This window comes from Lytechinus variegatus, chromosome 3 (genome assembly GCF_018143015.1).
Source record: "Lytechinus variegatus isolate NC3 chromosome 3, Lvar_3.0, whole genome shotgun sequence".
Classification (NCBI taxonomy): domain Eukaryota; kingdom Metazoa; phylum Echinodermata; class Echinoidea; order Temnopleuroida; family Toxopneustidae; genus Lytechinus; species Lytechinus variegatus.
In genome coordinates, this window is record NC_054742.1 from 47,061,065 (window position 1) to 47,079,023 (window position 17,959).

The following is a 17,959-nucleotide window of genomic DNA, read 5'->3' on the forward strand; positions in this document are numbered from 1 at the left end:
TGTGATTGATGACTTGGACGAAGAAAGAAATCGGCCAATCTTTTATCTGACTATTCAGTTTAGTCCGGAGGGTAAGCAATACATTTTTTTGTTTTGATCAATATTGATTGAGATTTGCTTAATAAACTCAGAAAATGATATTCCATTTCTCGACCTAAATCGCATGCGATTGATTATACAAGTTATGTAAGGAAAAGGGAAGTTATATCATACCTACATCAAAATTCACTGCCGGAGAGTTGTCTTTATTTCGGTGCATATACATGTATGGTAATAATATCGATAATATTCTTTTGAGTTTCCTCATATAAATAGGAAATATGTTATAAAATGTCATCACTTCCAAAAGATTTTCAAATTGACTACAGTTTTTTCTAAAGATATTCATTCTTAATATACATGCGGATGCAGGGTTTGTATAGAAAGCTTTTTATCGTTGTTTTTAGTCAATATTTAAAATAATTATGATGAAGGTGCAACTTTTGCACCACATCTGTACGGCACCGAATATTTTATAGCTGTCTACCATAACATACTACTTTTGCAAGCTTTTAGGATATAGAGATAAACTGAAAATGTAAGACAATCTATTTATTTATACTTTCGTATATACACTCATAAAAAACTTAAATAAAAAAAGAAGAAAATTAAGGACAATAAAAGATGATTTTTTTAAGCAACATCATAGTAATGATGTTCTATTCAGAAATTATATGCAACGTGTATTTTGTGTTTAATACAATGTTTCTCAGCGCAGTATTACTCCTGCGCGCAAGCGGTCAACTAATCCTTCATCCTGGGTAACCCACCTGGGTGGAGAGTGGCAAATGTAGATAAATGCCTAATAGGATAAAGAGACTAAGAAAAGAGAGGAATTAAAGAAAAAAGAAATAAAAACACGAGTTGCATCCATCTAATAGATAGTTTGTTTTAAAAGAGTAGGCCTATACACTATATGGTAAAATCACTAACCAGTAGATAAAACACGATTTTCTTGGAAGGTTACCTCTAAACTTGGTGTAACCAGCAAATATTGAATTAGGGGATCCTCGACAATGAAAAATCATTAAAATATACAGAACAAGACATAGGAGGAATACAAATTCAAAAGAGTGGCGGTTGAGGCGGGTAACTGATGTTATAATATAAATTGTTATTCATAATCGAAAGATCATAATACATGACTCGCATAAACAATTATCATTTATCTTTGAATGGTCTCAATAATCAGTTAGCTTTTTTATGAATTCTGCTTCATTATATTTAGTTTCGAATCATTCTATTTTCAGATACTCGGCTCGTTAAGTGGATAATCATGAGACTCCTTCACGAAAGCTAATACTTCTAAACACAAAACAATTTTTGCCAGGACAAACATCGGGGAATTACTTTGACAATCCAATATCAAATATCTGCACTCAAAAAGGTTCGTGTCGAAGTACAAGCAAAAATAGAACGTCAGAACCTTGTTGTGACAATAAATTCGGTATGAGGTCATTAGGCACAATCAACTCATCAGTAGATATAGATATTCACTGTTCATGCTGTTGACTTTGGCGTCTTGTTTTGGTAATGATCAAGAACTACACGCCTTTGTACCAGAAGGTTAATCCAAACATTTTGTGCTTCCAACAAAAGAGAGATCATGAAAGCTTTGGAAGCTAAAGTCGTCGTTTTGGGCAAAGAAGGTGAGTCGAAACTATCAACTGTTTGAATATGTTTGATTTCATTATCAGGATATATAAATGATGACAAAGTCCATTATAATATCAAATCAACCTGAATAGTGCTATAACCAATGCATAAGAGTGAAAAATCTCATTAAAACAGATTAGGCTGTATAAGGGCCTCTTTGGATAGTCGGGCATATTCACTAATTGCACATCTAGAAGGCGTTGTGCAATATGAGTGAGTGAACGATGTCACTCGCTCATGTTCCCATTACGTGTTTTTGTTCTCCCCCCCCCCCACAAAAAAAATACGATTAGTGATTTCTTATTTTTCACTGTTAAACGTACTTTGATTTTAATTAAATCATCATGTTGTTTCAGTGGACTTGCACGGCCTTGATATTGTTCCATCATGATGGAAACATGACCTTTTAAAGATATTATCAAGTCTGCACTCAAATTATATTTCAACTACATGACTGTATGCAGTAAACTTTTAAGTGTAATGGTATCTGAAGATGATTTAGAAAACACATTATAATGTATCGGGAGGAAATACTGTTTCCTGGCGTGGCATTACTGGACAAATTTGCACTGAGACAAAGGCTTTTTTATTTTCCCCCACATACTAGTATTTCAATTATAAAAAAATACCTGATAATCTTTCCCAACAATTTTGTTCCATCGTAGGTGTGGGTAAGACGAGCATTGTTGTGAGATATGTCGGGAAAATCTTCAGTTCTCAAGTTAGTCCGACCGTAGGGGCATCGTTCTTCACGTTCAAAATGTAAGCATCCACCATTGTTCAAAAATAACAAATTCGTGCACCTGGTAATTTTGATGATGGGGTTGGGATAGGGAAATAATAATAATGCCTCAACCTTGCACTTTATACTCTCTTTCTTTTCCTTTCTTGCTCTACTTCCTTTACCTCCCCTTTTCTCCTTAATTTTTTTTTGATCGTTTATATCCCCGTCTTAATTGCACAAATAAAAGCAGAAGTATAATCGTAAATGTCAAGTCTTTGATCATTTTGAACTGGTGAAGAGGTTTGAGGCCCTCCCATCTCCCTGCCTCCCGCGAAGGGGCCAAAGTAAAATTGTATTCTATCATTTCTGTATGTTGAATCGCTATCAAATCGAAAGATTCAAATTTGAACACCGCCAAATGGACCACGAATTTTTTTTTCTTGCTGATATAGGATGTTACGCCCATGGAGTTTTAGATGAATAAATAAATGAACGAATTAATAAGATAAATCAATTGTTTATTCATGTTAAAATCTGATTTTCAGTGCAACTGAAAACTTGAAAACGAGCTACTGCAACTTGCTCTATAAAATCGGAAGTAAACAGTGAAATAATGTCAATAATTTTGACCCAGCTATCTGTTGCAATCAGATTTGCCTCTATGTTTACAATGAAATGAAATTGCATGCATTACGTAACTGTAATATATTTTACAATATATAAAGTACAGCATCCTAAATGATAAAGAACGTGAACTAAAATCAGAGTGATAAAACTGTGAAAATCGATCTAAACCTAAATTCTAAATGATAAATCTAGACTACGTTGTATTCTACTGCCACCTATTTTGTTCTTGGACGATTAATTCTGGTTTTATGCTTTAGGAAAGGGTTCTCGATTTGAGATAATAAGTACATTTGAAAAAAAGCGATAGATTAAAAGATGAATGAATTAAATGATCAATTAACATCTCAATTACTTTTCTTTATATTCCAGAAAATGAAAGTGAATGAATGATATAATGAATCGATAGAACGAAGAAAATGATTGATTGATTGATTATTGTTTGATTAATACATTAAGGATAAATGAATACATATATTTTTCTTATGAAGAAATGAATATAAATACTGGTCTGGTATATGTTTATTTATTTAGAAAATGAAAAAAATATGAGTGTAAATGACTATATGTCTATTGATGATTACATAAACACATGAATAAATATTTAGATATAGGTAAATAAACAAATAAATAATTTTTTTCTTCTTCTTTGACTCTCAAGGAACGTCGATAACCATCGAGTCAAGCTCCAACTATGGGACACCGCTGGTCAAGAGAGATTTAAAGCAATGGCTCCAATGTACTATCGAAAAGCTAATGCGGCTTTCTTAGTCTATGATATCACAGACTCTAAAACATTTGAGAACATGAAGTTCTGGGCAGAAGGTAAATGATGCAGCGTACAGAGATATAATTCAGCATTCATATTCCATCCCTGTATTTATACTCATAATTCTATTTATTCATTCGCATGTTACATTCATTTACCCATCTACACATATCTACCGATCGTAATATCTATCTATCTACCTACCTAAAAGTGATTCGTTAATGCGAACATTTTTGGCGTTATTCCGAAGGTTCGTTAATCCGAAAACGAAATAAGGTTCGTTGTTCAGAAGGTTCGATAATCCGAAAAGGAAATAAAGTTCGCTGTTTCGAAGGTTCGTTAATCCGAAAACGAAAAACGAACCTTCGGAATTACGATCCTCATTTCGTTTTCGGATTAACGAAGCTTCGGAATTACGAATGTATGCGCCATCCATCCATCCATCCATCCATCCATCCATCCATCCATCCATCTATCTATCTATCTATCTATCTATCTCTCTCTCTCTCTCTCTCTCTCTCTCTCTATCTATCTATCTATCTACTCTTATTAATTTACATGATCATTTGTTTGTTTTGGGCGTAATGAGATGCCCGTTTGCAACGTAAGAACTAATCGCAAGCACAGGCTGAATGGCCAAGTAGGATACAGTGCATTTTTTCAATAATTCGTCTATGTAGCATCAGTTCCTTTTATATCTGCACTGTCTTATCGTGGTGCCTAACTGGTTCTTATTCCTTCTTTTTGCAGAACTCGAACAAAATATGGACGGTCCAATAGGTAATAATTATGTTTCATTTTAAGAAGTACTATGAATATTGTATTTTACATTTTTCTTAATGATTAGGGACGACCAAAACCCTGGGTCTAGGGACCGAAGGCTCCTTAAGTTCATCATTTAAAAAAAAATCTGGTATATATTGTTCAGCTAGAAATCTGAAAGTAAAACTAAAAGCACGACAAATATAAAATGATAGCAAAGTAAGTCGAATGAAAAGGAAATTATCATTTTCTGTTTGATTTCATATTTTTTTTTGTAATTGCGAACCTCATCCATCATGTCTATTCATTCTTAACAAAGAGGAATTAATTACTCTGCCTTAATTGAGATGGCCACCATGGTCACCAAAAGGCCTGCGCCCATTCACAAAATGCACAGAGATAAATCCGCAAAATTAATTACTTCTAATGTCTTTCGCAAGATTGAGGTCAAATTTGGGATGTATGGGTATATTTGTTGTGTCAACATGAGCTAATTTTCTTAATTTATGTACAATGGAAGATGAAATTCCCAAAAGGATGATTCGTTTACATTCTCATCGGTCTGCTGAATTAATTAAGGGTTTATTCGGGGTGATATGCTCTGTGATGATTTTAGTGAAAAAAATCTGGGATTTGAAAATAAAACATAGAACTTAAAAAAAAAGAGAAATACATAGGGGAAAATATGGCAATTTTGATGATGAAGGAATATTAGGAAAATTACAAAGATGACATCTGCATGAATAAGTATAAAGTGAAATCGGGTATTTTATGGGGGCCTATGCAAATAATGCTTTTTTGTGCGTTTAACAATTCGTGCCAAATTTCGGCATGGACGCACAGACGGTGGCCGTGATCAGCATGATCAGAAGGGAGGCATAATGAATGGCCACCAGTTCTCAACACCTCGGCCGAAGCATAACAACCCTCTGATTTAAAAAAGAAAGTCGATTTATTTTCTTACAGTATCATCATTACACCACAACAAACCTCTTGCCTCACCCAGCAACAACATCAGTTTATATATTTCCATTCTTCTCTTACCTGTGAAACAGGTTTTGGGAGGATAATGCCTATACCTGACCTGGAATATCAATATATTTTCATATATTTGCCGAGAAGAACAAGGAGTTTTCTTACCGCGACGGAGAACGAATTCAAGGACACAGTAAAACTATTGAAAATGCAAGTCAAATCGCAATGAGCAGCTGGGAGGTCTTTGTCGAAAATTGGTGAACCGGGACAGCAGTTTCGGAGCTGACTAAAAAATGCAAATATGTCGTTCGTCCAGACTTCATGACGAACCTGCTGTTTTGGTTCACAAATATTCGACAAATACTTCTTGGTTGGCTTGCCATGCATGAAAAGCACTTGACAATACCTTTTCTATGTTCTTGAAAGCGTTCTGCATCGCCATGCGAAAACACCTTAATGTCATGGGAATTGACGAGGGAAGAGTCATCGGTCGGCATCAACGGATAAATAAGATTAACTACCCGTTGATGCTCTTCTCTAAATGGTGCAGAGATCGACCTCCATTTTGACTCTAATTCCAAAGATTGTGGGTTCAAATCACTGCCCTTTTCTAAAGTTCTCTGGCAAGAAATAATTATAGTTTACTACGGCGTTTGGCCCTATCATACGAGGTGTATAACTGAGTATAATGAATGACAGCATGGGTTGGATACTCTAAGTATGCTTCTTAGAATACTAAAGATTAAGAAGCTTTTGTGTTTATGGGAACGAAATGACAATGAAGATAACGATAAAGCGCAATCCTGTGCTGTATCACAAGAGAGATCTTATGCAAGGACACACAAGAAATAACTTATTTAGTCAATATTATTTGATTAGTATCATTATCGCCATTGTATTCAATTATATTTTAAAGTAGTGTCTTCTGTTTCTTATAATTACATTTTTTAGCTATATCTTCCTTAAAGTATATTTTCATTATCATTTATTTGACAGTAATGTGTGTTTTGGGAAACAAATCTGACTTGGCAGATCGGCGTCAGGTATCGTCTGATGAAGGGCTACAATATGCAGCCAGCATCGGGGCACTCTTCTTCGAAACATCAGCACTTAAAGATGAAGGTAAAGCATGTCCTTCCTAACTTTCATTCTCCTCTTCTATTACTCTTCCACTTATTATTTGACTCTTCTTCTTCGTCTACTCCTAATGAACAAAGTTTTTTTTTTGCTGGTGCATTCATTTGGAACAATCTACCTAATTTTTTAAGAAATGCCCAATCCGAATCCTCATTTAGTCTTTTATTTTGGCGTTATAATAGTCTTAATTTATAAACTGGCCCTTTGTGTTGTTCTTTTCTTTACAGTTTGTTCGTTTCAACTTGCATTGTACATTTTTTATACCCATGTTTGTGATATGTTTGTATTTTTGTTGAAGGGCCTCCAAGCACAACAGTATATCAATTACTGATGGAGCCACCCTACTAAAAAAGACTTATAAATAAATAAAGAAAAATAAATAAAGAAAACCTTTATCACCACCAACAACATCATCATCATTATCACCACCAGCATCACTACCACCGCCATCATCACCACCACCATAAAAATGATAAACATGACACCATCATCACCACCATCAACATCATCATCATCATAAACATCACCAGCATGGCAACACCACCACCGCCACCATCATCATCATCATCACCAAAATTCTCCTCCTCCTCATCATCATCATCATGATCATGATGATCCAACAACATCATCATCATTATCACCACCACCATCATCATAATCACCACCAACATCACCATCATAACCACCACCATAAACATGACACCACCATCAACATCATCATATAAACATCACCAGCACGGCAACACCACCACCACCATCATTATCACCACCACCACCACCACCATTATCACCACCACCACCACCACAATCCTCCTCCTCCTCATCATCATCACTACCACCACCACCACCATCATTATCATCATCATCTCAACGACCATCGCCAACTATCTTTTCCCTGATTAGATGTCACTTTTTGTATAATTTAAATTCTCCCATCTTTAAAAATTCAAATGACAGCTTATTATATAAATCGCGTTAATAATATCAAAGAACAGCATATGCATTTTCGCTAATATTCTACTATGTTGGATACGATGTAGGAGTCTCCGAGGCCTTTCTTCGAGTTTCTTTGGCGCTCATCTCTTTGGCATCCAGCACAAGTACTTCCGGTATGACCCTCAAACCGTACGACACAAGCCGACGACAATCAGCCGACATTACAGCTTTCCCACCTCATCTACAACTCCTCCGGGATAAGATGATCGAAGGTGGACGCATTGATGAGGACGGTGAAGAAGATGACGAGGATAGAGATAGAAGCAGAAACAGCTGCTGTCCGACATGACGAAACATTATTTCGGCAAAGAGATATCGGAATTTTTAAAATAGGCCTACAGAGTTGGATTCGACAGGGTTATGTCAGAACGTTAATATCATGAATAATATTATGATTGAGACATAGACTGGTTTGAATTCCGAGATGGTGCATTTGTCTGTATGTGCAAATAATTTCTACAGTCAGGAGAGCGTTTGGTCAACATTTTCGTCCGACAAACTTTCCCTGATTTTGATTGGCCGAGAAACACTCTTACTATGGTAACTGTCGGATAAAACAGGACTCGGGGGAAACGTCCGAAAATCCTTTAAACGCTCAGAGATTTTATACTTTCGTCTTGGGCCGAAAGGTGTGACATGGGTCGAACCTCGAATCTCAGAATCAATTCATAACTTCTCATCACATGTAGCTCGGATTATATACGCATGCCACAACGCCTTTCATGATTGAGACTCTTCATGTTCCGAAAAAATATTGCAACCTCATTTTGGGGGAAGCATGCATGTGACTGTTAATAAGAAACCGCAACGCCACGGTTTTTAACAAAGGGTTCGGCTCGGTGATCTACATGCTAGAAGTGACTTCAAATTATTCACACAGAAACATAAATAGAGTTATCAAGCCAGCGTATTTTATCCTTTCATTTATCATTTTGTATTTTTGTTTCTTTCTTTCTTGATCCCTTGAAAAACCAAAGTGGCTGTCACCCCTTAACCATGGTTACAGCAATAGCCAATTCGTATACCATGATGCGATCTGTAAAATGGACGGCAAATAATAAACACTCGTTTAAATGTTTCGATGACAAAAGTTTTTGATTAAAGGACAAGTCCACACCAGCAAAAAGTTGAGTAAAAGAGAAAAATTCAATTAGCATAATACTGAGTATTTCATCAAAATCGGATGTAAAATAAGAAAGTTATGACATTTTACATTTTTAACTTTCGCTTAATTTAATTAATTCTTGTTCGGTATGCAAATGAGGTGACTGATGACGTCACCCACTTACTATTTTTTTTAATTCTATTTTGTGAAATATGAAATATCATATATTTTTCCTCAATGTCCAGAGAAACAAAGTTTTATTCCTTCCTGGGCATGTGGAATAAGCATTGCTTAAAGATTGTATGGTTCAATCAGGCTGGTCGCTATTGTTAAATCTGTTTAAAATATATATATTGTATAATTCAAACAATAAAAAAACAAAAGAAATAGTGAATGATGTACATCATCGACTGTCCAATTTGCATGATGCTGAGTTGTGCATAAATATAACTATTTTGAGAAAAAGTGAGCAAAACTAAAAAAATGTAATAATGTTCTTAATATACATCAGATTTTGATGAAATTTTCAGCGCTATCATGGGTATGCTTGTTTGATTTTTCTAATGTATATTGATTCAAATCAACATTTTTCTGGGGTGGGCTTGACCTTTGATAATATATCATTTTTTGTTTCGCTTGTTTCTGCCTGAAATAATATCACACTGTACATTTCTAGATTACTGCAAGTAACAATTATTTAATAAGCTAACATTGAAATATCGTTAATAAAATTTCACAAATAATACCTTTATTTTTTTAAAGTATGTTTTATTGTATTCTCTCAAATCAAAATACACGTTCACATTCCATAAGCAAGTTGTACAAATAATTTGAAACATGACTATAAATTATACAATAAATCCATAACAAGTATAATTATACAAATTATGGATCAAACTTCAAAAATACTGGAAATTAATACTAATGCGTTTCAGCAATTACAAAATGAAATATTGACAAGATGTATGAAATGATAAGAGAGAGAAAAAAAGATAAAAATAATAATTATAATGATCAATGACCGTGGTTTGTGTTTCAGAAATCGGTCCATTAAGTATGAAGCACAGTTATGGCTACGCAAAAGTAGGAACACTGTAAAAACTGCGGTATTAAAACAGACACCAATAGGTGTTAATAGAGGACCACACACTGAGGTGTTAAAATTACACCCTAGAGATTAAACATAACACCGAAGAGTGTAAATGTAACAACAAAAGGTGTTGTAATAACACCTATAGGTTTAAAACTAACACCACCAATTTAACACCGGTGTAAAATAACTGGTGTGGTCCTCTATGTACACCGGTTAACACCACAGTTTTTGCTGTGAATCTAAATACATTATACTGCATATATAAGGGAAAGGGGCACTGGTGATTTAGCCCCCGAAATGCTCAAAAGAGCCCTGGAAAATAAAAAAAGGGGGGGGTGGAAATCTCCTTTCATCACAATGTTAAAGCTCCAATGTTACAGATATAGGCAGTTAGTTGTGAAAAGCAGCCCCAAAAAATAATTTTGAAAATTGTGTGATATACACTCAATAATGATAAAAGAGATTTTGAACGGGCGGTGATGATGGGTGGGGAGGGGGGGGGGGAGACCAAACAATAGGCAAATAAATGTGCACTCCCCGTTTCAATGTGTCGATGCCAGGTTCAGTTGGACTTATAATTTGCTTGTGCTTACTTTTCCAAATCTTGTAGGAATCAAGACTCGAGCTACTTATAACTAGAATCTCATTCAGGGGCCCCGTGTCACAAAAACCTACAACTCTTGCAAATTTGCAACTTCCATGAAAATCTTAAAGATGATTGGCTGCTGAGCCCTGTTACCATCGGAGTTGCCATAATGGCAAAATTATGAATATGGGTAACTTTTTCATGAAGCGGGCCCCTGATGTATAGCATTGTATATGGTATAGTGAAAACAACTCCCACTTCCCTGGTGAACAGTGTACATCAGAGCGTTTGAAATGTTTGATATTTTTTTGAATAACAGGAACCTAGAATGATGTAAATGTATATGAAATTTGTAAGGTTGGATAAACTGTTTATGGTTGGATAAACTGTTTATGCAATCAATGTTTTAAATGACTGCAGTTAATTACATGTATATATTAACAAAATAAAATCCCATTCTTTTATTAAAAATCCCACACCGATGGCTGATATTTGAAACTGAAATTATTAAAAGCCATTTTTGGTAATGATATTTGTGGATATAAAAATTGCAATGATAGCAGAGTGTTCTTGAACGGAGGCAGGTCGCACCTGCATGACCTGCCAAATAATTATTCCAAAAAAAAAGCCCTATCGTTGGTTAGTGATTTTCGACTCCTCTAAAATACCCGGCTAAAATAATATCAATAATATTCCAGCCCAGTATTCCAGCAATTGTTTTTGTTTCAGTGTTTTAGTATATTTTGCCTGTATCAAAATTGTTTGTGCTTTTTGCATCTCCACGTATTTCAGCAATTATATCATGATTTACCTCAAGGTTATTTTGCTTATTTTATGTTGATTTACTCATTTGTATTCACGCGGAATTATTATGTAAAACAATATTTCACAGAACAATCTAATTCTTAACATTTACTATATGAGCATGTCGTACTGATATATTCATTTCATTAATAGACTAACTGACTCAAAGTGAACAGTCAATTTATTGATGGATGGTTCGATAGATCTATTGTTAGACCGAGTGGCTGAGTGATCTAGTTGAAAATGATTGATTAACTGAATGATTAATAGACTGTATGAATTGAGATTGATTGTCAGATAGAATTGATCCATCAATTGGTTGCTGAACAAAAGTATATAGATGTGTGACTGACTGCTTGAAGTGAATACTTTAATGATTGATTGCTTGATGATTGATTAATTAATTAACGATTGATTGATTGGATGATAAAAGGGGTACTCCAAGCTGAAAATAATGATTTTTAAATAAATAGACTATAAAATCACAGAGTAAAATGATGAAAATTTCATCAAAATCTAAAAAAAAACACAATAACTTATTGAATTTTAAGTTTAGCAATACAATGTTAAAACAGTTACATGAACGTCGTCATGAATATTAATTAGGTGGGCTTATGATGTCACATTCCAACTTTCCTTTTTTTCGTTTGTCATTTCATAAAATCAAAATTATTTCATAATTATTTTCATAAATGTATGGATGATAATGATATGTCTTACTTATGATAAAATAAGTTAGTAGAGATAAATATGGAAAGGTACTAAATCAGTTGTCAATCCAATTTTTATAGTTCTTGGAGGACAAAATTTGAATGAACGTAATTCTAAATAATAAAAATAACTCTTCTCAAAACTAATGCAAATATTCAAAATATCATAAGTTCATTATTCCATCAATTTTTATAAAATCTTCAGTGCTTTCTTTGTCTGATTTTTCTTTATCCATTCAAATTATTATTCTCTTCAGCAAAAGTACCCCTTTTAAATAATTCTAGACTGATTCATCGACTGTCCAAATTGAATCAGTGATGATTGGATTGATTCACTTAGTGAATATTTGATTGGCAGACTGATTGTTGAATAGTTGATTGATTGATATGCTGTCTGAACGAATAAATTCTGATCGATTGATTGATTAATACTGATCGATAAAATGACTGAAAAGAATAATTGAATGAACACTGATTTCTTGATGAGTGATTAATGATTGATTGAGTAATTGATAATTAATTGATTAGTGATTGATTGATTGATTGAAAATCGGTTGATTGATTGGTATATTGTTTGATACAGTTTGTGGTTGGGTTGATAATTTGCTTGATTTGATTATTGAAATATACCGAATAATCTATTGACGTAACAAAATCGAGTGAATAGTATGGGACGATTGAACAATTGAAATACTGATTGCTTGATCAATATTGGTCGGTTGATGAAATTCCTGGACAAGTTAACGAATGATTGATGAATTAAGTGACAAAAAGAACAGTTCGTAGTATATCTCGGTCATATTTGCTCTACAGCGGCCGTACGTATTGGTTTGAATAACAGTGAATAAAATGGCTGTTTTCGACTCGCCGTCGGCTCGCCGTACGGCGCGCCGTTTAGCAAATGTGACCGAGGTATTACTTCATGGAAAATTTTGGTCAAATGACCTTTCATTTCTTTCATTATGATAAGCAGAATACAAAGCAAGATATTACGAAAGCATGCATTACCTAGCAGGATGAAGAAATTTAATAGACATAGTGACTAGAACATATATAGCAACGATGAACAGTCTGTCAAGGTATTTGTTGTATTTCTACTTTGAATGCATATTATAGCATGCTGTACAATGGACTTGGCAAATTGTGAAATACTAGTCGTTCGTGGACACATTGTTGTTTTTTGTGGATGTAAATGAAAAACACAATTCAAAAGAATACATGAATAATCAAGACATCAAAGTTATTGCTTATCTCATTAAATTTTAAACTACGTGTCACTTTAGTACCAAGGATCTTCCTGTGATTATGCGCAGAATCCTCTGATCATGCGCAGAGTGGAACTATACGAACTGGCTTATTGACCCATCGGTCAACTGCTTCATTGATTCATTTGTTATTTATGATACAATCATTAACTTTTGTTTAATAAATTATTGCTGGTAAAAATGTACACGACGGTGCCTAAAGTGACACTCATAAATTCCATTTGTAGGAAATGAGGGTAAAACACAAAAAAGTTCTATAAACGTGTCTAATAATCATTGTGATCAATACCATGATTGAAGAAATTAATGTGATATTATGCAAGGATTAAAAAACATCCATCACAAAAGTATTGGCCCGTATTCTGAATAAGGTCTCATTAAAACCTCGGGTTAAGGTAGTTGTTTGTCTATGGATAGCCATTGTGATACAAAACATGTAGGAGCGGTTCAATATTATATGAACACACTTGGCGTACAATTCACCCATACTTATTCTGAAGTCGATTCAATTTAAACTAAAGTTTAAAGTTGTGGTTTATCTATGAATTGCCAATATTGGCATAATTATTAATAACAGTATAGAATTTCAGTGAATCAGCTCATTTTTTCTCTCAAATCATTCTTAACTGTTTCGGAATGATAAACTATATAGCTTTCTTCGCTATTCACAAGATATGAAAGAGCATACTAGTAAAACATATAAGAAACATACAATGTAACAAAAAATTGACATGTTTGGCTTTCAATAATTTATCACATAGTTAGACCGTGGTCTAAAGTTATACCGGACTTCAGAATGCGGGGATAATGTTTAACAATAACTAACTTGGTTTTTCTTTACGACATTCAAGCATAGGGGAAAAACAGAGTAAACATAAGAAACGTAGTAAACATGTTTTATAGGCTTATATAATTTTATAACGATGGGGGCTTGTTTAGCTTCAGTAGACCATGACCCAGGGGCCCTTAACGAACGTGTCAGCGCCCCTTTCATCAGAAGAGGAACCGGTTTAGGTGTTAGCAAGTACCATATCTTGTATCAGTGTCAAATATTACCCAAAAATCCCCCCTCACGAACGGGTTCTGTGCTACTTTCACATGAGAAGAACCGGTTTTATGTCTGAGCAAGCGCTCCCCTGCCTTCTTGCAAGTGTACTTTCTCGAATAAGTGCCCCCTTTTTCCAAGAAAAGTGCCCTTTACGAACACGTCCTGTGCCCCTTTTACTGGACCTCTAGAAAGTGCCCTTTACCATGTTATAGGTGCCCTTTCTGGCTTTCTCGTATCAGTGCCCCTTTTTACCCAAGAAAAGTGCCCCTCACAAACGTGTTCTATGCCCATTTTATCTGAGAAGGACCCGTTTTATGTCTGAGCGAGTGTTCCCTTGCCTCCTTGTAAGTGCAATATCTCGAATCAGTGCCCCATTTTAACCCAAGAAAAGTGCCCCCCACGAACGTGTTCTATGTCCCTTTCACCTGAGAAGGACCTGTTTTATGTGTTAACGAGTGCCCCTTTTCCTCCTCATAGGTGCCTGTTCTTCATATCAGATAAGTTGTCCCGAAAAACCACTCTTTTCCTGCTCGATGAGCGCTTGGTTTCTTCAATTAGCGCCGTTCTGCTTCCTTCTGCAAGTGCACAAGAATGACAAAACTTGTAAACATAATAAAATAATTCCAAGTGCCTTAAATTTCATAAGTCATTGTGAGTGGGGTAGATAAGCATTTTTTTTTTTGGGGGGGGGTAAAATAATGGCCGTTCACAGGGGGGTGCAGTTGTCCCCCCTCCGCAATTTTTTTGTTGTTGAAAACTCACATTTTTACTGCAAACAAAAACCAAAAGTATGCACAAAATCCATAACTTTCACTTAATGAAATGCAAGAGCGCATCAATGATAAGCTCGGTCGCTTCACTTCCTCGCTTTTGATTTTTCCAAAAAAGTTAACGTGTGCTGCACCCGGCAAAAGATGTCTGCATGACCGCTAAGTTTTCGAAAGAAAAGGCGCCATTATTTCCCTGTACCCCCCTTTCAACTACTCTCTGCCGCCCCTGCCATGACCGAAAATAATTGGACTGGACTTCAGACTGACGATTGTGTTTACCTGTACAAAAACGCCCCTTAGAAGGTGAGACACAGCAGGCCGTCATTGTCTATTCGCAAATGATGACGTATTTATGAAGGGCCACGTGACAGTCGATTAAACAGACCAGTGCTGATGTTGATAGACAATTTTCATTGCGTTCATGGTACTGCTATTGAATTACAATAGTGAAGTACATGCACAAATCAATTTCGCAAACCGGTTTTGTTAATTCCTCGCATTACATGCACAAATTACGAATCAACTCAGTGGACACTGTGTAACTGTATTTATTAATCAACTACTAGAATTCAATATAACCGTCTGATTGTATATCTGTTGTAAAGATATTCCGGATGTATAGCACGGACGATAAACGTAATCTCTGCCAAGAGGAAGCAGATTCTAGAACCACTGATCTGTCACAACAGCATGCGTCCTACCCTCGAGCACCACAATACCAGTATGGCACCCAGGCTCCTCCTCATGATCAACAGACCTACTGCTACCCAACCCAACCTGTTGCTCCTCCACCAAGTGTGCTTCCTTACGACCTCGATCAGGTGATGGTAGTCCCGTTCGTACCTCGAAATAGGGGTGTGTACTCTCCCAAATCACTTACCCTGGCAGTCATCCTCTGCATCCCAATCCTTGGTCTGTTCGGAGCGCATCACTTCTACCTTAACAACATGCTGCTTGGTGGTCTCTACTGCAGTACCATGGGTATCTTTGGTATCGGATGGGTTGTGGATTGGTTCAGGATCCCGTGGCTCGTTAAGAGGTGCAACCAAGATATGAAGGAGGCGCACGAGAAGGGCCATTGGCTGTTCTCTATCAATAGATTCATTGGTCCTCTTACGAAGATCTCCTTGATCGATGCATACCTCATGTGGCTGCCCCCCATGGGCTTATTTGGTGAGTAGAATGTTTTTCTCTCCAATATTGTTTGAATACAAGTTGATTATTGTTTTTTTTGTAATAATATTTATTAATCATTCAGTTTAAAATAAAAGTGTGTTGTAAAAATATAACAATTCAATATTAACAAAACACTGTTCATAAAAGTCAAATAATTATCAAATTTTATAATACAAATAATCGTACAAAATGTCATGTTTAACACATTCATATTCAGTAAAAAAAAATTATAGCCAATATAAATTCACAAAATCATACAATAATTATGCAGAAAATTTATTGCTCAATATTGATTAAACTGAATGAAATTAATAATAAAAAAACGGAAAGGGTTCGAGTGCTCACCCCCCCCCCATATACATACACACAAGAAGACACAAAACAATTAGACAGGACAAAACAAAAAAATAAAAAAACAATACAAAAAATAAGAACAGCAGAAGGAAGGAAAGAGAGAGAGAAAAAAAGAAAAAAAAGAGAAAGAGAGGAAAGAAGTAACATGCAAAGTAAAAAATAACATGCAAGTTTACGGTGACAGTGATCGATCGATTCCATGCACGGGCAGACAAGGGGAACCCTTCCCTTCCCCATCCTTTTTATTTTGGTTAATGTTAAAAACCTTTAAATATTCCCATTTTTTTATAGTATATTCCCATTATTCCCAAATATTCCCATTTTTTTTATAGTATATTCCCATTTATTTTATAGAGATTGGAATCTCAGCTCTCACGATAATTATATTGAATGTTTTTGGAGGCTTCTGTTGAGAATGATTGTACATGCCTAGTTCATCAAACGTCGTTTAGAAGGGAGAAATACATTACTTTAGTGTCAATCGATCTCAAACAAAGTATGTGGTTGTACATACTCTCCATTCAACGCAAGATTCCCTCATACGATCGAGCCTTGAGCACTATACAGAGTGGACTTGGCCAAGACCAATTTGTTATTGATATTAAATGGCCTTGTAAATACTTCACGATCTTAACAAACATAGGCTTTAATGTCTATTTGTCGATGGAAAGGTATTTATAGAGTAGTCAGCATTGAATGTATATAATTAATGGCTGTAAATCAAAGTCATCCTATCTATATTCTTCACCTGTACTCTCTTTTATTCACCATCACAGGAATTCATCACTTCTATCTTGGACGCACCCGTTATGCCGTGTTCCAAACCTTTACCTTTGGCTTGAATGTGATTGGATGGACTGTTGATCTGTTTCGGATGCCGTGGCTAGTCCGCAAGGCCAACGAGGATGTTACCAAGATGAAAGCTGGCACCAAGGTCGAAGACCCGTCATACTCACTCATGGATGCCTATCTTATGGCTGTTCCTCTAGGGCTGTTCGGAATTCACCATTTCTACCTTGGTAACACCAGGCGAGGTATCCTCTTCCTCTGCACGTTTGGAGTCTTTGGTCTGGGATGGCTAGCAGACCTTTTCCAAATGCCACTGATCGTCTCTGAAGCGAACAAGGAAAGGCAGCTCCGGGAACGACTGAATGGAGCACTCACCCATCAGCAAAATCAAGCGTCCGCAACGACTGTGGTTGTCGTACCTGCTGGAGATAGATACCAAGCCACAGCCGGTTACCTCATTGAGCAACCTCCAGCTTACTCAGCCCGAGATACAACCGAATATATCGCCGGACCAAAATAATCACGATCTTGCTGTACAAAACGTGCAATTACCACCACAAAATTGCTACAACTCGAT

The 17,959-nt window shown here is 35.7% G+C and overlaps 2 protein-coding genes across 2 annotated transcripts; both read left to right on the forward strand.

Annotated features, from left to right (window-relative positions):
- Window positions 1-1,412: 1,412 nt before the first annotated feature.
- On the forward strand, window positions 1,413-8,002 carry LOC121412215 (ras-related protein Rab5-like). Its single transcript, XM_041605122.1, has 6 exons — window positions 1,413-1,688; window positions 2,361-2,457; window positions 3,705-3,868; window positions 4,563-4,592; window positions 6,546-6,671; window positions 7,727-8,002. Exons 1-6 carry the CDS (start codon window positions 1,646-1,648, stop codon window positions 7,969-7,971), a joined length of 705 nt encoding a protein of 234 aa, XP_041461056.1. The 5' UTR covers window positions 1,413-1,645; the 3' UTR covers window positions 7,972-8,002.
- A 7,438-nt stretch (window positions 8,003-15,440) lies between these two features.
- On the forward strand, window positions 15,441-17,959 carry LOC121411190. The gene is made up of 2 exons (XM_041603761.1): window positions 15,441-16,236; window positions 17,370-17,959. The coding sequence occupies exons 1-2, from the start codon at window positions 15,678-15,680 to the stop codon at window positions 17,900-17,902; spliced, it is 1,092 nt and encodes a 363-aa protein (XP_041459695.1). The 5' UTR covers window positions 15,441-15,677; the 3' UTR covers window positions 17,903-17,959.

Excerpts from the sequence above, each read along its gene's own strand:
- LOC121412215 (XM_041605122.1), top strand. The coding sequence starts at position 1,646 with ATGAAAGCTTTGGAAGCTAAAGTCGTCGTTTTGGGCAAAGAAG. Across the intron at positions 1,689-2,360 it reads CGTCGTTTTGGGCAAAGAAG|GTGTGGGTAAGACGAGCATT; the intron begins GTGAGTCGAAAC and ends GTTCCATCGTAG. Across the intron at positions 2,458-3,704 it reads TCGTTCTTCACGTTCAAAAT|GAACGTCGATAACCATCGAG; the intron begins GTAAGCATCCAC and ends TTGACTCTCAAG.
- LOC121411190 (XM_041603761.1), top strand. The coding sequence starts at position 15,678 with ATGTATAGCACGGACGATAAACGTAATCTCTGCCAAGAGGAAGCAGAT. Across the intron at positions 16,237-17,369 it reads GCCCCCCATGGGCTTATTTG|GAATTCATCACTTCTATCTT; the intron begins GTGAGTAGAATG and ends TCACCATCACAG.